Consider the following 24,782-nt stretch of genomic DNA (forward strand, 5'->3'; position numbering starts at 1 on the left):
GCAAAATAATTCTGTAATTTAAAAACCCCATTTATTTGCCCAGAAGAGTTACAGCAGCAGTTCTGAACTGGGGGTACATGTACCCCCGGGGGTATGTGAAGTATATTTCATATGTTGTCTAACAACCTGTGTTAATTAATTGCCCGCTGAAGGGGTACGTGAAGTCTCACTCTGAGACCAAGGGGTACGTTGACTGAAAAAGGTTCAGGACCGCTGAGTTAAGGTTTAAGAGCGGCCTGTTTCCATATGCCTTGACCACTGCCTTCGTTTCTGGCCCCTCTGTCGTGTTTTGTCCATTCTCTTGGTTCTCTTAAAACGTACTTGATTGACTTTCCACACCTCTGTTGATGAGACACTTCATCAGTCCTGGGACGCTGTTACGGATTTCAGTTATTCCCTTTATGCTTCTTGATGCTGTCTTTATTCTTGAGTACCTGTTGGCGTTCATATTTTCTTTCTACGTTTGCCCCCAATGCAGGAGCAGGAACTTAAAGCTGCTGCCGACAGCGTCTTATCTGAAGTAAGAAGGAAGCAGGCAGATACAAAGAGAATGGTGGAAATCCTTCGGGGCTTAGAAAAGCTTAGGAAACTGAGAAAAGAAGCAGCAGGAAGAAAAGGTAAATTTGGTGGGATTTTGTGAACTATTAAAAATGCAGGCAATAACAAGCAGTTTCAGTAGGGGTAAGGGATATTTTTCTTTTGCCAAACTCTGTTAAAGACAAGGTAGAAGACAGGATATTAATTAGTCGCTTACTTTGCAAGCAGCCTCACTTCTTTCTGGCTGCTTATGGAGTAAAGCTAAATCTATCTCTATAGTTCATGCAACCGCTGAAATATTGCACACTTTCTGGTGAGAATCTAGTGCCATAACGACAAAACCTTGCTCAGCGTTTGTACCTCAGTAAGTTTCTGAAGGGTTCAGACAGCATAGGGGATGTAGTAGTGTCATCTTTTCATAAGTAAAAGGTTCACTTGAGGGCTTTATTGGAAGAGAGCTCTTAACACTTTAAATCCTGATTCGGGCTTTCTCGGTTGCTTTTCAGTATTTATTTTAATAATACCGTCCTCAGTTTAACCTCTTACCACTCCCTGACTTTGCAAAATATTGGTCTCTAATAGGTACCCTTGATCTGTTTTAAATGTTTTATTTAACGCAAGAGTGGACAAAATGTGGCCCATAGACCGGATGTGGCCCGCCAGACCAACCTATCTGGCCTGCGGAGCCCCTAAAAATTAATAATTAATATTTATCTGCCCCTGGCTGCCTGTCATGGGGCCCTCCATGGCTTGCCGAAACTCAGCGGCCCTCCGCCCAAAATAATTGCCCACCTCTGATCAATGGCTTCTTTTGGTAGTGATGGTGATGAAGAAGTAGTAGTTAATGGTAGACATGAACAATCATGTTTTATGCATTTAATAGTATATAGTGAATGTACCAAATAGCCACACCAAGAGGAAGATTCTGTAGCATCCTTGAGGGTAACCAACAAGCTTCATGTGCCAGCTACCTTGCTGGAAGGAGCACTGGGAAGGTGCTGCTCAGGCAGATTTTATTCCAGACTTGTAACTTTTTAATTAGATGCTTTTATAATACTGCCTTCAAGGATCTGTTTTCTAGCATGTGGAATATAGCCGGTTCACTCCCATTCCAAACTCCTCCACATAACTCATTTTATCGAAAGATAGCTGTGAGAAAAATTCTTGACTTAGACGCAGGTTTGTCCAAAATGCTGCAAATTGCCTCTCAGTGTGAAACTGAAATTATCACCACTTTCAAGGTTGATTTTTTTTTCTTTAAGTTATCGCTCTCATTCTGTAGGTGTCTGTCCACCCCCATCAGCAGATGAAGCTTTTGAACATAATATTCAGAAGATGAGGACGTTGATTAAAAAACGCACTGAACTGTATGAAGCTGAAGAGAGAGCTCTACGAGTCATGTTAGAAGGAGAGCAAGAAGAAGAGAGGAAAAGAGAAATGGAAAAGAAGCAGAAGAAAGAAAGAGAGAAGCTTCTGCAGCAGAAACGTGAAATCGAGTCCGTGCTGTTTGGCAATCCGGGTACATGGCTGCAAATTTTGCTTTGGTGGGGAGTTTTTGTGAAAATGAGCAAGGTTAAGGTTGAAGTGATAGCATAAAGCTTCATTTGCAAAAGCTGACGCACTGAAATAGGTGATGCCATGAAAACATGGAGATGACACAAATTCAGTCAAGTTCTTTCATTAAATTTATCAAATTCAAAAGGTGTGGCAGCAAGAACTGGAAATTCAACCATGTCATAAACTAGTGTCTCGTCACATCTTGTAAGCCAAGCAGTTTAGGTTGAATTGGCTGTTTCGATTGGGGGTGCTCAACCCCTGGCCCGTGGGCCAGATCCAGCCCATGGAGTCATGCCAGCTGGCCTGCAAGGGGTCCCCATGGGTCCAAAAACTTGGTGGTGGGGGAACAGCGGCAGCAATTGCCGCTCTCCTGCTGCCAAATTTCCAGACCTGTGGGGTGTCCTGTGGGCTAGATAGCATGTTGGACGGTGCATGTTGGTGCCCCGGGGCCTGGTCTGGGCATGCAGTACCCAGCTGGAGGTGGCTTAGGGCCCAGTCCTGGCACACGAGTTCCACATAGCTCATCTGGGAGCTGCACCAAAAGGTTGCACACCATTGGTTTAGGTGGTAAACCTCCCACAGGGTGTAGAGGCTTTAGTATTGGCATTCAGCCAATGCTGTTCATCCTTCCCATCTAGTACTGTGTGTTTCCCTGCTGGGCAGTGGGCAGCGGAGAGGAGGACTTGCACTTATATGGGTAGTGCTTTTTTAGTATGAAAATAGAAAGCACTTTTGATGCCGATTTGAATGTAGATCTTTCTGATAAATTAATGTACGAATTAGCAGAATTTGTGGCATTTTACCGAATAGTTTTTAATGTGTTGTAACAGACGAGTTCCCCCTTGGCCATCTGCTTCGACCCTTCCAACAGTATTATTTACAAGCTGAGCATTCTGTACCAGTTCTCATCCAGATCAGGTGAGCACAAATAGCATCTTTACTGCATACAATACTAATGGTTATATACATATATTTAAAGATAAAACTGCAGCCTCTCCTGGTTCGCTGACTTGTGAATACAAAGTTGTATCTTACAAATGCTAATCAGGTTTCTTCAGGTGGTTATAAATCTCTGTTTTCCTTATTCACCTTTATGAGGCTAAGAAAACGTGGATAATTTGTATCGAATTATTTTTGGTTTCTCTGCAGTAATATAGAACAGCGGTTCCCAATCTGTGGTATGCATACCACCTGTGGTATGTGTGCCCCACCCAGACCTTCCACCCATGAGGGTGGGAATGAGGTGCCCACATGTACACACAGCCCCAAACTTGCCCTATTGCCTCGCTTCCACCCTTGTGGGCAGAGGGGCCCAGCCCCGCCAGCTCAGCTTCCAGATGGGGTAGCCCTCGGGTACCTGCTCCACTTCCCGGTGTCCTGCTGGCTCCAGGCCACAGGCAGGGAAGCAGCAGGGGGACTCCCATGTGCTCCCCCCATGGCGCGCAGGCCTGGCAGTGGTGGCAGCAGCAGCAGGTGGGGCGTTCCTTGCACAGCTTGTGCCTTGCACAGGCGCCTGGTGGGGCACAGCTCTGGCCAGTGCTGCTCATCACTAGAGGCGCAGCCTCTGCTGGCCTGTCTGTATCACCAGTGCTCCCTGCACACATGTGTAGCTCTCACATTCACTGGGTGTGGGAGGGAAGGCCCACATGCTGGAGCTGGCTGCCTTCTCCACTGAGGCTGCACAGCATGGGAAGAAAGCCCCAGGTGCCTTCCCCTGGGGGGTGGGAAAGTCAGCCGGCTTCAGTGCTGGGCTTCCCTCCCATGCCCAGGGAGTGCTGGCAGTACAGACTGCCTGACAAAGGATGTGCCCAAAGGATATGTGATGTTCAGTGCTGGCTGGAGCCGCACCGCAACGGGTGCCTGTGCCCTGAGCACCCCCACCTGCTACTGTGCCGTGGGGAAAGTGTGGGGGTTCCTCACCCCTACAAACCCCACATACCCATACCCTGAACCCCCCACATATACACAACTCTCCCACATACCCTACCATACACCTTAAGCTGGTGGCACTTAAGGTTGTATTGTTTTAAACTGGTGGTGTGCAATCTGTCAGAGTTTGGGAGCTGCTGTCCTAGAGCCAGGGTCAGCAGCTTAAGGCCTGTAGAACTGGAGGGCTTTGCCTCTGCTCCACCCCTGCAGGGGCTGAGCAGCAAGGAGCTGCACTAGGACTGTGCAGCTGGCAGCTGCTCCCTCACTACTACTGCCCTCCCCATCCTAACTGGCCTGGGCCTGGCACTGCTCCCTTCTGGGGGGTGGGGGCAGATCAAAACACCAGCAATGCAGGTGTAGTTTCCAGCTATGTGGCTCTCCTCCAAGCTGATGTGTTATCTAGACCACCCAGTCCATGTCAGGCTGGATCAGGGCTGTTCTGGCCTGTGGCTTGAGAAAGGTGGCCAGTCCCTGTGCTAGAGGCATCAGTGTGCAGTATGACACACCCTATACATTTGGAACTTACACATTTATTTGTAAGAAACTGAGTTCAGCCTTCAAGCTTTTGTTTTAAAAAATGTAATTCAGAGAGCGATCTTATCAGTTGACTTAATGTAGCAGACAGTATGAAAAGAAATGTTTGTGTATCAGGGTATCATAAGGAGTCTTATGGGTGAAGTGAAATGGAACAGACATCCTTTGTAAACATTCTTCTCTTCCAGGCATGAATGGGACCGGTATTTGGTACCAGCAGATCATCCTGAAGGAAGCTGCATCCCTCCAGGATGGGTCCTCCCAGCTCCTCCTATCAGTGACACCTGGGCCACTGCTGTCAGATAACTTTACCATAAGACAGTGTGAAGTTTTGGAGTGTCACATTAAAGGTATGTATAGGTATGACCAAATTGGATCTATCCATCAGTACCAGGATAGACTATCAAATCATTTGAAATAGACCTGAAAAATGTTTTGGACCAGGCTGTAAGTAACTCTCTTCTTCCATTAGTACCAACCATGGGTGGTGTCAAAACCAGAAGTTACATAGTGACTAAAATGGGGCCTTTGTTTTTGTGAAGATAATGGCTCCTGCATTCCAAACCCACTCTTTTCCATTCCATTTTTTGACCGAAACAGATGACTGTTAAAAATGCTTTACTAATTTTCACATTTCTTGAGGTTAGTTTATAGCAGAAATACTGCCTCTAATTTATCTATGCAGATTGATTTACGTTGTAAGGATGAATGGGTCACAGTGTTATTTTTCAAAAAGATTTATCTGGAATTCTAACCTTCTATTACTTCTTCACTAAGAAATAGCTATACTAGAATTTATTGTTTTTACTTTTCTGTCTCTTTACAAATGCTATGTATAATGATTAAAGAGAGGTAGGAGGACTTCCAATAATATAAACTCGTACAAGAAGTCTCTTCTGAGCATTGAATTTGTTTTTAAAATGTGTGCCACCCACTTATACAAGTGTCATTTTAATATCTGCATATGGTGTGTGACTTTTGGTAGGAAATCTTGCGCTCAATCTTGAAACAAACATGTCTAGTTTAGAGAACCTCCAAAATGACTAAATGTAGAGTGAGTTCAGTTATAAATCCAGTGCACATGTTATTTTGGATTACATCTTTTAGGCACAGACCTCCAAAATAAGTCTTCAAATGTACAAAAGCAGTTTGTTTTCTTTTGATTTTTAAATCCTAGTTTCAGGCTATGAGATCTTGCAATGTTTTTGCTTTACTGTGCTTGTTCTGTTCAACATCCTTCTAACCAAAATAAGTTAACACAATCATCTCAATTGGCTGCCTACAGACAGGACAGGGCTTATTCTGCTTTTTTTTTTTCGTTTTCACGTGCATGTAAAACATGACATGAGATGTCCTGTCTTGCCATGTACTATGCAGTCATTTTTTTAATCTACTTTGACATATGGCACAGGGCTCTTTGCTGGATTCTGTCTCCTCTTTCTCTCTTAACTCGTTGTCCTCTTGACTGCTACAAAACTCATTAGGGTGGTGCCTACAAACTCATTAGGGGGGGCTCAGCAAGGAACCAGAGATGCTCTGTTCACCAGGGCGTGTTACTTAGGGTAACAAGGAACAATAGTTACAAACTGACAGCAGATTTAGGCTGGACATCAGGAGGAACTTCTTCATGGTAAGGGTGGCCAGAATTTGAAACAGACTCCCAAGGCAGGTGGTGCTCTCCCTTAACTCGGGAGTCTTTAAGAGAAGGCTAGACAGGCATCTGGCTGGGGTCATCTGACCCAGCACCAGGGGGTCGGACTCGATGATCTGTTGAGGTCCCTTCCAATCCTAGCATCTATGAATCTATAAAAGAGATTGCTAGACTTACATCATAGTGCTTAGGGTTGGAAGGGACCTCAACAGATCATCAGGTCTGACCCCCTGCCCTGGGCAGGAATGGGTGCCGGGGTCATATCACCCCAGCCAAATACCTGTCCAGCCTCCTCTTGAAGACCCGCAAGGTAGGAGAGAGCACCACCTCACTTGGGTGCCCGTTCCAGAGCCTGGCAGCCCGAACCGTAAAGTAATGCCTCCTGATGTCCAGCCTGAACCTTCTCTAACAATTTATGGCCGTTATTCTTAGTAAACCTGGGTAGTGTCTGGGGGAACAGAGCCTCCCCCAATTCTCACTGGTCCCCCCTGGTAAGTTTGTAAACGGCCACCAGATCCCCTCTCAGCCTTCTCTTGTGGAGGCTGAATAGGTTCGGGCCCTTTAGCTTTTCTTCATAGGGCCTGCTCCTTGACCATGCAAATAGCCCTTCCCTGGACCCTCTCAATGCTAGCCACATCGCTCTTGAAGTGACTGAGAGTACTCACTTCACTGAGATTCAGAGGCTTGTACTGCAGTGTCATCACTTTCTTCAACATCCAGCTCTTTACCTTCATCCATCTTCACCTTCTTGTAGTCTGGAACATCAGAACCTTCTGCAGGTTCAAGCTGAATGGGACTTCTTAATTTGCTCTTTTTCCGATAAGTGGATCTTTTAATTGGGAAGCCAGTCATCACAAAGAGCCCAGGATCTGTGGCAAAATGCCATGGTAGAGGAGGGTTTATTTTACTACACCCAGGTCACTTCCAGAAATCAGCTAGTGAAATTTCAGGATCTTCATCAAATGAATTGGCATTACTCTCTGCAGTCTGATACAGTTACTTGATACACGTCATCATCCTCATCTGTGACTTCCTCTCCTTCATTGTGGCTACAATCTGAATAAATTGACTCTACTTCAAACTCAACGCTGAGTTGGTCTGAAACAGAACTGTGATCAAATCGATCAGAGTTTTCACTTGCTAAATGAGCATCAAGATCAGGAATTGAAGAAGAGTCCATTGAATCATAGGTGTTGCTGCTTTCTCTGCATAGCCCACTTACTACACACCATGACAGGCTTTCATCAAAAGTCAGTGAAATGACTTGTGCAGTTTTCTTCTTTCATTAGGCCATTCATCCAAGGAATTGTCAAAGCAGTTTGAGATGCTGCAAGAGGCATGTTAAGTATTAAAAAAAAAAAAAATGTTCCCCGCGCTTATGCGGTGCAGACTCTAAATTTGACACCAGGAAATCCTAGTCCTGTCCAAAGGTGCATGCTGGCAAGCCAGGCCGGGTTGGGCTGGCTCCATTTGCCATGTACAGACTGCAGGTTAGGTTGTGCTGTGCTGCCCCAGGCCTGTGCCTACAGCAGGCCATGGCCCTGACATCCCGGTTGACTGCTGCTGCCAGCACCAGGGCCTGTGTGCTGCAGGGGGTGGGCAGGCATGTGGCAGCCGTCTTCAAACACCACCCTTCCCCCCCCAAGCCCCACACCCATCCATGCACCCTACATCCTTCCCATCCCCGCCAATACCCATATCCCCACATTCCTCCACCCCCCCTCCTGCAAACCCCACTCCCTCCTTCCCCCCACATCTCACACCCTGCATGCCCAGCTGCCAGTCAGGATGGGACCTGCTGGCAGGAGCTGTGGCTTCTGAGCCAGCTGTCCCCACACTCTGGTTAACAAAGTCAGGGCGATGTCTGATTTTTCTATGATTAAAAAAAACCAAAAGCAAACACTAAAGCATATAGAAGTTTAGAATTAATTTTACGATGATGATGATCAAGGTGCACCGATACATTGGTCCAATATCAGATCAGCACAGATGCAGTCCATTTTCTTTATCTTGGAAATTGGCCTGATGTCGCCGATAATTGGCCTGATAAGTGCCCGTGCATACATGCAGCCATAGCACAGCACGTAGGTGGTGAGGAGCACAGCCTGGCGAGCTGTGTGCAGCTGCTAAGTCTGTTGTGGTGGACTGGGACTGGGAGCGGGGTGGGGATGGGCCAGGTGCTGTCCAGCCGGGACGGGGTGTGGGACAGAGCCACAGCTTGTCCAGGGGGCATGGGGCTGTGATGGGGGCTGTGTTCCCAGTGTGTGGGGACTGTGCTTGGGGCAGGTGGCAGCGGTGCTGGGAAGGGACTACAGCAAAATAGGGTGGCTGCAGGCTTTTGTGCTGGGAAGATCGTGGTGCAACTTGCAGCTGCAGCCTGCCCCCCGCACAGATCCAGGGTACCACCCCCACTCCTGCCCGTGCCCTTCGGGGTGCCCATAGCAACAGAACCGTACCTTCTCTGTCCCGTACCCCAGCCTGCCCTGGCTGGGCAGCACCTGCCCCGGCTCCAGCCCCACTTCTCCCTCACCTCAGGGACCTTGATCTGCCCCTCTACCCCTTCCCTCCCTCCTCCCCATCAACTACAACAGACTTACCAACTGCATGCAGCTGTATTGGAAATCAGATCAGTATCTGCCGATATGCCTCTTTAAAAATTGGCTTTCGGTATCAGTGTCAGTGTACCCCTAATAGAGGCACTAGTAGGCTTGCAAACTATTTTAAAATTGTAAATATATCAATAAAACATTGCCCAACTGATCTCTCTCTCTCTCTCTCTCTCTCTCTCTCTCTCTCTCTCTCTCTCTCTCTTTAGTGGTGTTTCGTTTTAATCGTGGAAGAACATGGATTTCTGGCACCAGGGATCCAGCTGGAGGCCAAATGAGGTGGCTGACCTGGCCATTTGAGGCCAGGAAGGACACTCTTTGACAGTTCACATTAGGCCACCACAATGAGCACGTCTTCCAGGCGATAGCTGCCCAGATGGCAGGGCAGGGGCACACATGGGTGCAGCTACAACCCAATGGCAGCTGGCCCAGAGGTGCAGACAGCTCTGCTGCAGTGCCCGTACCGTATCCCAGGCAGCTGTGTGGTCCCCATCCAGCTCTGGCAGGCATTCAGATGTGGGGCTGCAGGTCCAAGGGGATGGATGCTGTCGCATGTGGCAGGAGGTCACAGCCAGGTAGCAGCCCCCACTGCCAGACTGCTGCAGTGGGTAGAGGGGGCAAGGGCCATGTCTCCCCATATATCAACTGGCTGGGCATCAGAAGCTCCTGAGATCAAGTAGCCCTGACCTTTTTGCCAGGGCAGCTTTTTATACTGCTGGGGCCGGCCCTTTCAGCTCCCCCGTGGCTGCAGATCCAGAAGCGTGGAGAATAAGAAAAGAATGGGTGGGGTGGGGTGAATTGCCGGTGCGGGAGGAATCAGCTCAGCTCAGCTGGTGCGAGTGTGGGAGCTGGAAGCAGCGAGGCAGGTTGTGCTTCTTGCCCCTGTGCGCAGCGCTGGCTGGAGCGCCTCCCCCTGGTGCTGCTGGCCGTGGGGGCTGCACACTGTGGGGGAGTCCCCACCCCCCACTGACATATACACACACCTTAACATACGCCATGCCCCCCGCACAAGCCTCTCACACCCCACCATATCCCTCCCACACAATATAAGAGTGAGACTTTATTTTTGAGTTATTATCCAATCCCTCCTATATGCCATACACAAACCATGACACCTGTTTTTTGTAATAAAATTAAAATATGTTCTAGCAGGCATTTGACTTCCAGCGTATGACTTGTTTTTTTTCTGGTTCTAAACTCCTCCCCCACAAAAGGAGTATTTCTGGGGACGAGGGAGGGACTTCTTGTGGCAAAGATCAGGGGTTAGGGGGCAGGACTTCTGGTCCTAATATGGCAACCAGGGGGCAGGGTACGCTTCAAGGGGCAGGGATACCCATGCGGCCCCTCAACAGCTTGCCATAACTTAAGTGGCCCTCCACCCGAAATAATTGCCTGCCCTTGTGTTAGACGCTGTAGATTCTTGTGGACTGACTCCTCTAGAGCTTCTGGAAATCAATGATCGTACTTTTCTGTGCTCTTTTACTGCAACCTGGGGACTCCAAGGAGAGTCCCAAGATGATCACATTTGCAGTGGGCAATATGTTGCTCTCTTATTATACAACTGTTTAGACATAATATATTAGCCCAATTTAGACATCTGGAGTTAGGTGGTCTCGGTGTGTGTGAGACTGAACATTCCCTCCTTCGTATTAAAAATAGCCTTTTCTGCCCCAGCAAACTTCAACAACATCAGCAACAAAGGTTGGGTAACACTGTCTCTTTATATTAAAAACTTCCAGAGAATACGGAGACGAATGATACAATCCTATCCCTAAATTATTCCGGGATTGTGAGGTACCACAATACGTTAAGAGTCATATTTTCGTCTGAATGCCTGCACGATTACTGTTGAACATCAATACGCATTGTTACGCGAGTCAAAATTTTTGGAGACTTGTAGCGTGTGGATCCAGATGAGCGAGTTAAGAATGGCAGTCAGTATGGATTTGGAATAGCTTTGTTTATACTAATGTTTTTGTAACTTCATTTCAAATGTGTCTTTACAACATGAGAGATGGAAAAACATGTACATCTAATTTGCTCAACTATGTGTTTTTATTGTTTTTAACAAAAAATTAGGAACAAGCTAAGACATCAGGAGTAAAACATTTAAATTGGTAGTAAGCAGGCTCATGTTGTTGGAAGAATGTTTTGCTCATTCTCAGCTGTAGAAATTAGCACATTATAAGTTGAGCTGACCCCTTGAAATACTTAGATCTTTTTTTACATGCTTGACTGGAGCAGCAGCTTATGGCACTTTGATCTGTTTGTTGTGTGCTGGACAGAAACCACACTGTGAAATAGTACCGCCTTTGTTATGCTGAACCCGGTCAACCAGCCGTGCAGTTACAGCTTGGTAAATCGGCCTGCTGGAACGAAAATTTAAAAAAAGGTAAAGTGTGATTTGCTATAACTGTTCTTGCCCTGTTACTTATTTTCTTGTAAATAGATACCACGTGTAAAACGATCTGAACAAAAGTAAAATGTACAAAAGTTTTATACTTAAAGCAGAAATAAATATAGAGAAGACTGGAAACTCGTAAATGGGGGATGGGGGGTTAAGAGTGGAAGCTCAGGCCTTGGCATTATGTAAGCTAAGCCCTAAAGCCTGGCTGGGAGAGAGAGGGGGTGCTGGCAAAGTAACCCCACAGGAAAAGCGCCAGAGCTCCAAGCCCTGCCGCCACTGGCTCTGTTTTCAAAGTCGTTCTGTGACCGGGCCCATTTGTAGAACAGCAACAAAAGCGTGTATTGGGATCCTTGTTGGAGGAGCTTCTACTTCTGAGCAGCAGGTGATGCAGGTAGTACAGAGTTGTGGCTCTTCCAGCCAGTGGGCTGCAGCTCTGCTTCTTGGCTCCCATGTGACAGAGGGCATTTTTATCTCTCCAATTCTTACACATCAGATATACAAAAACGGACCTACTTGCATTCCTCCAAAAACTTCCCTTGTAGTTGACGACAGAGTTGACATAATTTTTCTTGGGGGCTTTACAAGGACGTGTTTGTAGCTCAACTGGAGCTTGTGTCTGGAGTTAGGTGGTCTTAGTGTGTGCGGGCTCCGTATTAATGATGTGAAAGGATTAGAATGAATCTGAGGCTTTTACTAGATGCAGCAGTTGCATCTCTTTTTATCTATTCATAAGCACTGTAGAACATAGTTTGTAATGAAGTACTATAGGAAATGCCAGGGATTCTAGTTTCTCTGTGTGTGTGTGTGTGTAACTGCTGTTTAGCTTCACACCAATACCAGAACAAATCCTGAGAGTTTTTGTTTGATTTAAATCAAAGCTTTAGTCCTGTACAACAGCTGCAACAGCCCTCTTTTCATAAAAGTGAGTGGGCTGGAAAGTGAGGGGGCCAGAGGATGCTCACCATATGTGATTAGGCCCTTTGTTATGTAAAAGGATTTGGTGACACAGGCTACCTTCTTAAGCTACTATAATCTGAAACTAAGTCAGAAACACCTGATTTTTCTGCCCATTTAAAGAACTGAGTAGCAGATGAATTGCCAGTGTGTGTAAAACAATTCAGCTTTCACAACTGCACTGTAAGAGCTGCATGACTTTCATTTGCAGGTAAGATGCATTTTGTACTCAAAATGTGAAAATGCCAGTTGATGTGGCCTGCAAGAAAGTACACTTTAGTTACGTAGTTTTAGGATAGGTGCTAAAGATGTCATATTGTCCAACACTGTTTTCAAGAAAAATATTGATTTTTTTTTTTTAAAGAGAAGCATGGTTTTCATCTTGAACTAAAGAATGACACTAAATATTGCACAACTTAGAAATAAGATGTGCAACCCTGTGTTCTGATTCTAAAAATCTGTGTTCAAATAGATTTGAATCTGATTTACCTACAGCCGTGTCAAGGAGGTTTGCTTCTTGGTATTTTAATGATTTGAAAAGTATTATAGATCAAAAGAAGAGACTGGGTTACTGTTAAGATTTTCAAGACCCCTCTGGGTCTGATCCCAGTGCAGTTTAGATTTTGCATGACAGTAAGACATTTTATTGACAAGTTATGCTTATATTTGTACCTGCTACACAATTCATTTGTTAACCTGTAGCCTTCCCTAGCGCGCAGCTGTCCGGGTGTGAATGTGGAGCAGCCACAGAATGACTGAGTTCAAAATCCTTGTGGAAAGTAGTTTGCTATAAACCAGTACCAACTGGAAGCCCTTTAGTTTTTAAGCGATTCCCCTTCACTGTGATCTTACAAGGTCCCTAAGCTAATTTTCAAAATTAGAATTTTCCGTTATAGTTTCAGATAAATTGTCTGGCTGGTTCTTCAGAGGTTAGTTTGGAAAACATTTGTACTGTGACTGTACTGTGTCTGCACGTCTTCTCTGTAGCATCTCTCCTACTTACACTTTGTGTGCACAGATTTTTGCACCAGTATCCTTGTTTTGAACAGGAGTGACTTTAAAAAAAATCAATATAACTGTACTAGAATTGTGTCTGTTGTATGATACTATTATAGCTTATTCCCATTCCCGTGTTGGTATAGCTGTATGCAGGGCTGTCCCTGGTGGGGGTGAATCGGGGCAACCGCCCCCACTCCCTGTGTTTTGTGCTGCATAGGCCCCGCTGCCGCCGAGCGCTGCCGGCTCTGGCCACTCACCATCCCCACGCCAGGCCCTGCACACCCCTAGGGATGGCTCTGGCTGTATGCAAGCCCTTACATAGAATGAATACCCTTATAATGCTAAGGACGGCTGTGCTATATTGCTAGAATTAAGTCAGTATATAGATAAGTACGGGTATTTTGGAAAGTTTTGCATAGCAAATATTTTGGAACTATCAGAATGCAATTTTTTTTCCTGTTCAGTGCAACTTGCATTGTCACACTTCCCTATCTCCCTTTATTCATAAAAAATAACAGCTATTTTTGGGAGGAGAGGTGTGGGTCTGAAGGTAACACAATATTATTTTCTCCATATATGTACCTGACTGCCACTGGCAATAATGAAAGCAGTCCTATATTGAGAGACATCTCTTTTTACATACTTAAGGGCATCCTGCTCTTTCTGCAGGGCACAGTGTCTTTCAGGTAACATTTAACACGTGTGCGTGAGCATGTGTGGGCTCTTCCATACACAAAGTGCAGAGAGCTGGAAATTAAACAGCATATACAAACTGTTTTTTAAATCCATAATCTGTTTTTTTTCCATTATTTATGCAGGCTCTAATGCTGACGCATCTTTTATGTATGGAAGCAGATGGTCTGCCTTTGTGTAGGATTCCAACACGTTGCCTATGAAATATGTTAGTGAAAGTACATGTGCAGCTCTGCAAAGCTGGTTACTGTCCATCTGGTTTACACTGCCACACCGGGCACACCTAATCCCCGTATAAGTAATCCAGCGCAGCTCTGCTTGTAATCTTGCCATAAACAGTTTGGCTACCACGAGGGAGTGTGCGTGAGGCTGTGTTCAGCAGCTTCTTTAATGAATGGGCGTCTGGCTTTGAGAGGGGCTTATGTACTGCCTCCTTTTTTTAGATCCACATTCTTTCCACTACCCTAATCGGCTGCTGTATAAATCTTGTTTCCTTTTTGAGATGGTTATCCTCATTTGCAAATTAACCCTCTCTCAGGTGTGGGGTTTGGTTGTTTTTGGGGGGGTTAACAAAGGGGAAAATGCATCTGAGGAAACATGATTCCAACTCTTTCCCCGGCCATATTTGCAAAGATTGTTAGAAGCTGCTGATTTTGAATAAGCACAGGCATTGAATAAGCACTGATTTTGAATAATTTGCAGGTATTTTGAATAAGCACAGGCTTTCGATTCCAAGATTCCTTGGAAGATTTGCCATCACAACTTGGTGATCAGTGTTACACAAACCGATTTGCACAGTGTCATTGCTGAGTCCCTACGGAAGTGGGTTCGGTTCTTTTGCCCTGGCTCGGCAGAAGCCAGAACCCAGGGAATTTTTTTGTTCACTAAATTGAGTCATTAATACTAACTGTGGAAGAGATGTTATCCCGATGGGAAGGATTTATAAGAGTAAATCTGGGAGCGTGGGCTCTGTATTAACATAACGTTTGAGTCAGAAGTGGTGTTTTTTGGGAATATGGAGTCGCAACAGAACGCGTGTGTGTGTCCGTGCCTGCAACTGCAACGGCAGCGATTTTCTTCTTCCAGTAATCTCTGGCTTGTTAAGTTGCTCCAGTGCCTCCTCAGCAGATGCATCCCATGTGCCTCACTAAATACACTGCCGCATAGGATGAAGCCCGAGAGATTGCTCCTGAGTCCTGAACTTACAAAGGTGGCTTCTGGGTCTTGTTGATCAGGCTAGACATATGCTTAGCTGCGCTTCCCCCATGCTCTTGGGTGACTGCCAGTTTAACAATTGAAATGGTCTGCCCATCTGCCACCCCAAGGTCATCCATACATTTCTACAGGGTAAGGAAATTGGGAAGTGTCTGCCTCTGATGCCATTTCGGCCTTTATCTCTGCTGATGGGTCCCTTTCCCCAACTCTGTTCTGTGGTTAGAAGGGTTGGAACAAAGTGGGCAGGTAGAGGGAGGGAGCAGGCAGGTGAGAACAGGGGAAATAATGAATCCCAGGTCAGAACCAGGACTGGGATGTAATGAGCCTGCATGGGGAAGCTGAACTTGAACAAAGGGAAGACTGGTGGTGGAGAACAGCTGGGGATGAAGACATTGTGTGTTCTCCTCTTCCAAGTAAAGCTGTAGTCTGAGCTCTTCCTGGGGACTTGAATGCCACATTGGTACTTTCTGCCACCTCTTCAAGGTAGCCTTGCTTACAATGGGTACTAAAACAATAGGACGCTTGATCAGTGCAAGATGGGGTTGGTGGCTATCAAGGGTCAAGTTCAGTGGAAAGCTACTTTAGCTAAGGAGCAGCTAGCTAAAGGCCAAGAGATCAAATTGAGTTCTGTGACCTTATGTGAGGGAATAGGATAAAGGAGTGTTTGGTACTGCTCTTGATGTTGGGGATATAGGGTGGAAAAAAAGATCACGTAACTCGAGGAACATTTGAGGTGTGTGTAGATGTGAACTGCAAGGGAAACCTTATCATGCCAGACCTAGGCTGGTCCATGGGGGAAAGGCACCTTCCTCAATGATCTGTGAAAGGCGTTCTCTTGGCAGTGTCTCTGCCGGCCTAAGCGTGGTGCGAGTGGAGAGCACTCCTGCCTGGGACCATGTGTAACCAGTCTGGAGAAGAGCAGTAACCGTGTGTGGGTCCCGGGACAGCCCAGATATGTGCGTAACAGAATTACTGAGCAGCGAGACAAAAATCTGAATGCTGTCATGGGAGCAATCACTGGTTTCAGTGTCGGCGGGACTTGCCCAAATAGACTCCCCGTTGCGTGCTGCACATAAGTGCATGGCTTATTTAAATCTTAAATATTTCTAGTTTGCAAGTCTCAATTACTGTATTTAGCATTATAGAGTTGGCTTTAATGGGCACTGCTATTCTCCTTTGCTAGGTTGGGCTGCATTGAAGTGCTTTCCACAGACATCTGATCTGTAAGTTTAAAAGCTGACTGTTATTTGTGTTCATTTCAGTGTATCCTTTTCTCCTCTGTTTTTGTGTGTCTGTTAAGATTAGACATGTGAAGTATCTTTACCCCACGTTTTCGCATTCAATTTGCTTTGCCTCTTTTTTTTCACATAACTGGTGTCAGCTAGATTGCAAAGCGTCGCAGGACCATGATGGGTTATCTGGATGACGTGCCTTTCAGAACGTATGGGAGCTTTGAGGATGGCTCTGCAAAGGGGACCAGTTTAATCAGCCCCCCTGACATTGAGGTTCCTGACTGCACGGAGATCCTAACGAGCACGATGGTAAGTTTGCCCATCCTCCGAGTCAGGGTCGGTGTCAGCCCATCATACTACTCTGTGGGAAGTGTGGGCTGGTTGGTGTTGGTGTCTTGCTCTGGATTTTGAGCAAAAGATCAGTCAAAGGTGACTACTGATACTATCCATACCACTCCCTTGTATGCCATCAGATGCAAAAAATGGTGGGCTTCCATCACATTAACACAAAGGCTGCTAAGCTCAGGATGACCTATAATTGATGCTAAGAATAATTTTTTCTGTCCCTCTTTCTTGCTAATAGAAGTGAGGAAAGAGAAAAAAACCCTTGAAATATTTCTTTTCTGAACTTGCCACCCATTTTTTCCCCCCAGTCTCATCCAACACCAGATTGGATGGGCAATAGAAATGAGACTCCTCCCTACTGGTGAGCAAGCTGGTAGGGTGCAGCTCAAATTCTTCACCTGGGCACCTTGTCTGCAGAAGAGCACTGTACAACTACCTAGGTAGTATGCATGTACTGCCACAGGTTCTGTCTTCACAGGCTGGCCCTGTTTATATTGCAGCTGAAAGCTTGGTTTCTGGTATGGATTCTCCTATTGTCTCTCTGTAGTCTGGGTTTATGTCCGTGTCCTCAGATGTTTGCGTTATTTCAGGGTGCGCATCTGCAAGGCTACAATTGACAGAACAAGGAGCGCTGATCTCAAGTTGCAGCAAGGGATGTTTATTAGGAAAAACTTCCTCATTAGCAGGGTGGTGAAGCGCTGGAATGGGTCACCCAAAGCGGTGGTGGAATCTCCTTCCTTGGAGGTTTTCAAGGCCCGGCTCAACAAAGCCCTGGTTGGGATGATGTAGTTGGGGATGATCCTGCCTTGAGCAGGGGGTTGGACTGGATGTGGCCTCCTGAGGTCCCTTCCAGCTCTCGTCTTCTAGGATTCTGTGAATTATTGCCCATGAGGTTTTAACCACAGGATGGGCAGGACTTTTAAGTTAAGTTCAGATGCGTTTCGGGGTCTGTGTTTGTAATGTGTTCTCACCATCAGGTGGAGTCATTGCACTACCTAGCGGAGAAGCCTGCTACTGGTTTTACAGCTGTTTGCCGTGGATGTTGAGGCACTTGTAAAGCTTTTAAAAATGCCCATACCACCTCTTCACTACTTCAGCCCTGCCCTGCCCCGGTGGCTAAGCAACTCGCATACACCAAAACTGTGGCTGTGGCATTGTAATGCTATTGTATTATTACAGCTGATGTCCTGATATTTTTCGAAATATTCCTGGAGGAGACTGCGGCATGCACTCTTATGCAATATGTGTGTAATGCTGGGTAATTGCTTGCAGACAGCAAGGTGAGCAGCCTCCTGGGCTGCAAACTGCTATTTGCACAGAGGCCTGCCCTCGTCTCCTTGGAACATGTTGGCTTTTGTTTATTCTGGGAAAAATAATGTTCTCGGGAGATGGCAAAAGCTGCAAGACTGGACTCGGGATCAGCACTGACACCCCCCAGTGTGCTGGGGTTTTGATCAGAGGACCTGGGTCCCATCCCCTTCATAACTAGCAAATGCTTTACCCTGTTCTCCAAAAGAAATAGAAACAGAATGTGTAACCTAGACGATGGGCTGTGTTTATCCAGCCGCTGATAAGAGCTCTAGTTTGGCAAACTTCAGGGCACGTTGGAAGGCCTAGTCTCTCAATCAGGTCTTCAGACTTAATTCACAAGCATATTTACTTTCTAAAACAAAGTGTATGGAAATGGTCCTTCCACTTCCCTGCCAAGATCCTCTGCCAACTATTCTGTTTCTCCCCTTCAGCAATATAATGGATCATCTACGAATACTTGAGGTAGGGCAGCAAGGTTCGGTGAGCTCAGCTCTGGAAGATAGTGGGTTTTTTGAGATTCACAGAAAGATTTGGGGAAAAAAAAAGTTCTGGAGAGGAGTCATGTGATTTGCCTGCAGTTATTTCTAAGTGGCTGATACAGTTGCAGGGTTACAGCTACTGGGGCAAATCCCTGACGGGTGCCAATAACATGCTTCCATTTGCGGCTCCAGTGGAGAGATGCTGGAGCTGCTGGGCATGGTGTCCGAGCCTGAAACCCTTGCTCATGCTTTTAGTCTCCTTGTAAGCAATCAAAGTGCAGGTTGGAACCCATAAAATGTTTTTAAGCAGCGCTGCCTCTGCAGATACTGACTTGCTTTGCTTATTGCTGTTTGGCAGCACGATTTCTCGTTGGAAAGGAAGGTGCTGTATTGGATTGAGGCTGCGTCTAGGCAAGCAACTCTCCAGCATCACGTGACCACAGAAGCTGTCCCAACAGCTCCACCTTGCTGGCTGCTTTTGGTTGACTCGAAAGAGAACTTGGGCCTCCGGGTAAAGAAGAACGAGGCAACTGATGGAAAAACCAGGGACGGCGTGACATCTGGAAACCACGTTCGGCGATGCATGAGCCTCAGCGCTGCGGATGTGAGCTGTGGCCGCCCCAGGGGCAGAGGTGTGCCCTCCGAGACAGAAAGCGAGGAGTGGTACTCAGAAGAGGATGAATTCTCTGTGGATGATGAGTACTCCTCATCGACCTGTGAGGAAAGTAGCAAGGAGGAAATAATCATCCCAAAGACCAAAACCATCGTAAAGGCCGTGCCTCGTTTCCCTCAGCTGGATCAGCGCAGGCCAAAGACATCTCCAGGGCTGTTAGAGCCACCCTCTGAAAGACACTGCAATGAATCAAATAGCCCCGATCTGAACAAGCAGAGGAGGTCCCTGGTTTTGTTTAATAATGTGAAGAATGAGTTGGAAGGAGCCAGAAAGAAGCTCGCTGCTCTAGTGCACCCTTTGTACAGAGCTTCCATAGACAAGAAACTCTCGCCAAGACCGTTCTTGCTGCGACGGTGCTCTCGAAGATACACCCCTGCCTCTGATGGGTCTTTGAAAGGGGCTCTCATCCCGACACCCCCATCCACCCCTTCTGACTACTCGACGCCCCCAGCCACTCCTTGCCTGTACCCAACACCTCCAGCCACACCGTATGATTACCCAACACCCCCAGTCACCCCTTGCCCCTACCCAACACCCCCGGACACCCCTTGCCCCTACCCAACACCCCCGGACACCCCTTGCAATTACCCACCACCCCTGGTCACCCCTTTCCGCTACCCAACACCCCCGGACACCCCTTGCAACTACTCAGCACCTTCAGTTATCCCTCGCAACTTCCTGACCCCTCCAGCCACCCCTTGCTGCAGTCGCCGGAAGCTGCCCACCACTAGGTTGATGCCGCCAATAAAAAAACACAAGCCTATAGTTGCGGTAAGATACATTTTTTTGCTACCACATTCATTTGTGGGTGCTATCTGTAGTGGTCCCTTGGCTCCGTATGAACATGATGGGGGGAGAGAAGGAGGCAACAGAGTATCTGTAAACAGGTTTCTCAACACTGGAAACTACCAAGAAAACAGCTGGTCACTGGTATGCTGTGACAGGTGTGCCTCTTCGGGGTCTGTCCACTAGTGACCCCACAACATCGGCTATGGGCCAACTGCCCACCTTCTCTCCTGCCACGCCTTGTTGTTACTTGCTTAATTAGAGGATGTTAATTAAGTGGGAGGCTGCCCATTTTCTGCCCTGATGCCTGGGGTGCTATCTGCAGCTCCTTTCCTCACCTTACACAGCAGCCCAAGCCTCGCGGATCTACCTGACGTTGTTCGGGTCTGTTCCACTCTGCACCCTACCGGCGCCCTGGCTTGTCTCGCAGCCTGCGCCTCACTGGTGCTCTGGCTTGTCTCCCGCAACTGTGGCCCTCTGGCACTCATCAGTCGCTGCCCCCTTGCTTTGGGGCTTCTCACGCTGCCCCCTCTCTGGGGCTTCTCACGCTGTCCTGGGGCTCAGGTGGCCATAGCTATACCTGGCCCCAAATCTCCCCCTCGGGCTCTCAAACCCCCTGCCAGACTCAGGCGGCCTCAGCTTTGCCTGGCCTCTGATTCTTTGCTCCCCTTTTCAGGAGTGGGGTCAGAGCACCCCCGAATGCTGCACCCTCTCTGGCGCTGGGGTCCCCACGCTACTGTGGAGCCCCTATGAGGCCTCCTCCAACCCCTAATAGCCTCACCCAGTCCTCCGGTCTAAATAGCGAACACAAAAAAACACAAGCTGCTGGGCTATAACATAAAATCTAAGCCATCCGCCTAAAACCACATTCAGTTCCTACCAGGGAATTCTCCACCCCATAACAGCAATCAGGAGCAGCTTGTGCAGTCAGGCTTCTCCTCTCTGTTTGCTCTGGCAGAGCTCCTTCTCCCTTGGCTGCTGGCGGGAGACTGCCTGCCTGGCCTCAGCCTGGGGTTATATGGGAGCCAGGCCCCGCCCCTTCCGGTCAGCTGACTCCCACCGGTTACCCTGGCAACCCGCAGCTGGATTCCTTACTTATCGCTCCACAAGGAGCAGGCACCACAGTGCCCTGCTACATATGTGTTGGGACCAAAAAGGCTGAAATAATTTGTGAGGTATTCCTCGGGTCATTTTTCCAGAGAACTGGTTGAAAGAGTTTTGCTGACATTTTTTTGTGGTGAAAACATGCCTTTTAGATTAAAGGAACTTTTGCAAGCCAATTGCCATTTTCATCTGAAAAACACCCCCCTTCAAATATTTTTGGATTTCCCAGACTGCCAACTGAAACACCTCTCTGTTTTCAACAACTAATTAAGGGTATTTATTTTAGTTTTCAATGAATTCCTGAAACATTTAGCAATAATTTCTCTTTTCTTTGCAAAGATTTTCAGGAAATAAAGTAGGTTGCCCAACCAGGCCTGGCTTTCATGCAGCATAAAGCCACCAGGCCCTTCTGGCTGTTCCAGTGGGAGGCTTTGCACTGAATGAGCAGGAAGACTGGGCATGCTTTCTCCTGCTAAATTTGCCTTCTATCATTTCTGTTTAGGGTGGAAGGGGGACTACTGTGAGGATCACTGCATGCTTTGATCGTATTTTCACATAAACAGAGGGGCTTTGGCTTTCCCAGTTTGGTACCTGCACTAAATTTGTAGTTTAGATGGGACAGAAATCACTTTGGATTAACTCCACTGTCAGTTTGTAAATTCGAATCATTTAACTGTACAGTAAAGGCCATAGCACGACAAAGGAATCATTTCCATTTGTCCTCTTAAATTGAAATTGCGTGATAGAGTACAATCCTAGCTACTGGAGAGATGAATGGCTTCGTGCCGAAAGGCTACAGTCATGGTGCCCCAAATGCATGGTAGGCCATGTTGTTCTCACGTGATGGCTGGAAGTTTCGAGAGATGGGGATTGCAGAGCAATTACATGCCTGTATTTGTACGTACGATGGCTGTTAAATGTAATTGCTAATCTGTCGTCCCGAGCCATTTGACTCTCACTCCAGAAGTCTCACAACTATTCCCGCAGGCCCTAGACAGGATGCACGTGTCTGAGCAGGAGATTTGTTTCCTAGGACTGAAGATGGCTTCCTTTCCCTCTCCTGCTTACACAAGACACTTACATAGGAGATCACGTGTTCAGACAGTTGATTTTTCCGAGACAGGGCAGCCTTACTGCCCACAGGGCAGCTGGCACTGCCATCCTCTCTTGCTTGGCCAGTCTAGGACAAGTAAAGAGCTTATAAATAGGAACGGGATTCCCTGGACGGTAGAAGCTGGTTCTTACCCATTTACCACATAATCACGCTTGCCTGCTATCTCCTTTGATCGGTATCTGCAGCCAGGCCTGGGTTTAATTAAATCTAGTTTCCTTTGAAGAGAGACCTTGTGGACAAATTGTTGTAGGTGTCTCAGAGTGATGGTCACAGCCGCGCCAGTTGCTTTGTTTGCTTTTTATTTTGGAAGTGCGCGGCTCGGTTTTCCCAAGTTTCCAACCTCCAGGCATAGTCACCTCTGCTCTGTTTAGGTTTCCCTGGAAACATAACAAGTTCTGATCCCTGAAAGGATGCTCTGCTTTAACAAAAAAAAACCCCCACAAAAATAAATAGATACGTAAACTGTAGGAAGCATTTGAACAGGATGCTTAACCAGAAGATTCACATGCATGACAGCTAACACATAATCCTGTATTTATCCAAGCACACGCAGTTGCACACGGAAAGCAAACCGGGATAGTCCATTTATGGACATTTCCCTCCGATTGCACAGTTGAATGAGATCGCACTAAATGACAAATGCCAGAGCAGTGCTTTTAAGTATCTGCAATTACCTTGCTGTTTTGCAGGAGGAGGAAGAGAATTCTTTTTATAGTGTCACATCGTACCAGTGCCTTCTAAGTGGATACGTCCTAATTAGTGAACATAAAGTCCTCTTGTTTATTTTTCAGTCCCTCAGCCCCTACTCCTGCCTTCCAGCCCCTTCTGGGGCTGCGCGACCTCTGAGTTCCCACAGAACTCGTCCGGACTCCACGGCTGACCTGCTCTCGGCGCTGAGCCAGGAAGAGCGTGACCTCATCGAGCCAGTTTTAGCCTTGGGTTATCCGATCCGCAGAGCTATCCTCGCTCTCCAGAAGACGGGAAGACAGAGTTTAGGTCAGGTTAGTGAAGCTCATGTTACTTCCCTTCAGTGGTCTAGAAAACACCTGGTAAGGATGACTCTCCTGCCCTCGGGTTCTGGGCTACCTGGCTGCAGCTCTGAGAAAAAGGTTCAGGAGTTCTGCTTTGGGAAGAGTTGATCGTTTCTCTTCATTGCGAGTAAGAATTAAAGCGATTGAGGGTTTTGCCTTGTGCCTGAAATCCTCAATGAGAATGACTTTCAGCAAGCAATGCTGCCTGGAAGACATCGCCTTTTAAGATCTGCTTTCCTATTTAATATGAAGCCCGATGCTCTTTTACAGCCTAGACATATTTTCCTAGTACAGAAACATTTTAGCACGGATTTATTTTTCCCCAGTCATGAGGTCAGTAGCATTATCTCAGTGACTCGTCTACTTGTCTACTCAGCATTGGACTGTGTCTGTCTCTGCGATGTTTTGGGTCCCCCTCCAACACCAAAGCATGAGGATGACTTGAATATGTACAGATAATGCCTCGACGTTACAGAATATTCCCGCCTGTCATCAATGCATACACAGCACTTACAGTTCTCCTCTTCTGCGTGTGAACCAGAGCCTGTTTTAGGGACTTGAATGACCCTTGCCATTGCAATGGTGCCTGTGCACCTCCTACTCCACTGTATTTCACCTCTCACCACTTCTGAGAGGTGGGGGAGTGCTACTAGCCCCATGATACAGATTGGGATCTGAGGCACAGACTGACTTACCCAAGGCTGCTCAAGAGTTTTGAGACAAAGCAGAGGTTTGAAACCTGAGTCTCCCACAGTCACAGGCTCCCACTCTCTCTGCTGGGCCATCCTTTCCAAACCCACTCTAGGTCTAATGCAAGGCTTCCTGTAATCCAGTTTAGCGAGCATTATTTATTCCATCCACAAAGGGTTCACACTTGACAGAGAGAAAGAAAGGGACAAAGTGTAGCCCCTGTTCCCTGTATATTCAATACCATTTTGACATCAGGAGTGTGGTCCAGGGCTGCCACCAGCTGTAATAGGAAGGTGCACCCTACAGAGACCTTGTGTCCTAGTAGGTGGTGCACAACCGCTCTTTTACCGCTCCGGAGGGTGATGGTTATGTCAGTGCCCAGTCCTTTTTTTGAATTTTTCTGAGTCCTTAGCCTCAATTGTGTTATTGCCTCCTGGCAATGGGTTCCACAGGCTGATTATCCACTGCGTGAGAGAGTTCATATTGCTTTTTAGATGTTCTGCCTTTCCACGTACCAGAGAATCTGTGTTGTTCTTCAGCATAGGATACTTGTGGGATGCTCTTACTAGTGGCTTTCCCAGCCTTGGCCTGGTGTTTGCTCCAAAAAAGGGGCAGCAGCTTCCTTCATTCTTTAATTCTGAATTCATCCTTCCACCCATTCTGGCTGCCAGATGCCCTAGCTGTGCTTTGCTTCTGACCACAATGATGAGATTTATAGGCTGCTCTCCAAACTGGCTAGTGAGACACTTGGAATTAAACCAGGGTACAGTGAGATCTGCTTCATACAACCCCCTCATGTACAGACATTGGGATCTGGTGGAGATGGGCCTTTTTAGTGAAGGTCAATCATAGATTTCATAGACATTAGGGCTGGAAGGGACCTCGGGAGATCATCGAGTCCAGCCCCCGCCCAAAGGGCAGGAAGTCAGCTGGGG

The 24,782-nt window shown here is 47.0% G+C and overlaps 2 protein-coding genes and 1 pseudogene across 5 annotated transcripts in view; 2 read left to right on the forward strand and 1 right to left on the reverse strand.

Moving 5' to 3' along the window:
* Positions 1–342: 342 nt before the first annotated feature.
* PDCD7 (programmed cell death 7) lies at positions 343–11,350 on the forward strand. Of its 3 annotated transcripts, XR_002100825.1 has the most exons (6): positions 343–617; positions 1,820–2,056; positions 2,925–3,012; positions 4,746–4,907; positions 9,024–9,093; positions 11,059–11,350. XR_002100825.1 is itself a non-coding variant. In XM_019533811.1 (5 exons), the coding sequence occupies exons 1-4, from the start codon at positions 473–475 to the stop codon at positions 4,861–4,863; spliced, it is 588 nt and encodes a 195-aa protein (XP_019389356.1). In that variant the 5' UTR covers positions 343–472; the 3' UTR covers positions 4,864–4,907; positions 9,024–9,673. The 3 variants fall into 3 exon arrangements, 1 of the variants encoding a protein (XP_019389356.1); XR_002100826.1 differs by lacking the exon at positions 11,059–11,350 and having other exon boundaries at positions 4,746–4,917; positions 9,024–9,676; XM_019533811.1 differs by lacking the exon at positions 11,059–11,350 and having other exon boundaries at positions 9,024–9,673.
* Positions 6,761–9,812, reverse strand: LOC109308787 (annotated as a pseudogene).
* Positions 11,351–11,618: 268 nt separating the features above from the next.
* The window catches only part of UBAP1L (ubiquitin associated protein 1 like), an 18,630-nt gene continuing 5,466 nt past the window's right edge, over positions 11,619–24,782 (forward strand). The window contains exons 1-5 of one of the 2 annotated variants that reach the window (XM_019533809.1): positions 11,619–12,386; positions 16,266–16,305; positions 16,468–16,623; positions 18,808–19,893; positions 22,918–23,127. In XM_019533809.1, the coding sequence (XP_019389354.1) occupies positions 16,489–16,623; positions 18,808–19,893; positions 22,918–23,127 (1,431 nt within the window). In that variant the 5' untranslated portion in view covers positions 11,619–12,386; positions 16,266–16,305; positions 16,468–16,488. Of the gene's footprint in view, positions 12,387–16,167; positions 16,306–16,467; positions 16,624–18,807; positions 19,894–22,917; positions 23,128–24,782 lie in introns of those variants that run through there. The other variant, XM_019533810.1, reaches the window with a different exon arrangement.

The sequence above is a fragment of the Crocodylus porosus genome, unplaced genomic scaffold (assembly GCF_001723895.1).
Source record: "Crocodylus porosus isolate Cpor-Errol unplaced genomic scaffold, CroPor_comp1, whole genome shotgun sequence".
NCBI lineage: Eukaryota > Metazoa > Chordata > Crocodylia > Crocodylidae > Crocodylus > Crocodylus porosus.

Bases quoted from the DNA above. Each gene is read 5' to 3' on its own strand.
- PDCD7 (XM_019533811.1), top strand. From the start codon at position 473: ATGCAGGAGCAGGAACTTAAAGCTGCTGCCGACAGCGTCTTATCTGAA. The intron at 2,057-2,924 runs GTACATGGCTGC...GTGTTGTAACAG, and splicing joins CGTGCTGTTTGGCAATCCGG to ACGAGTTCCCCCTTGGCCAT. The intron at 3,013-4,745 runs GTGAGCACAAAT...CTTCTCTTCCAG, and splicing joins CCAGTTCTCATCCAGATCAG to GCATGAATGGGACCGGTATT.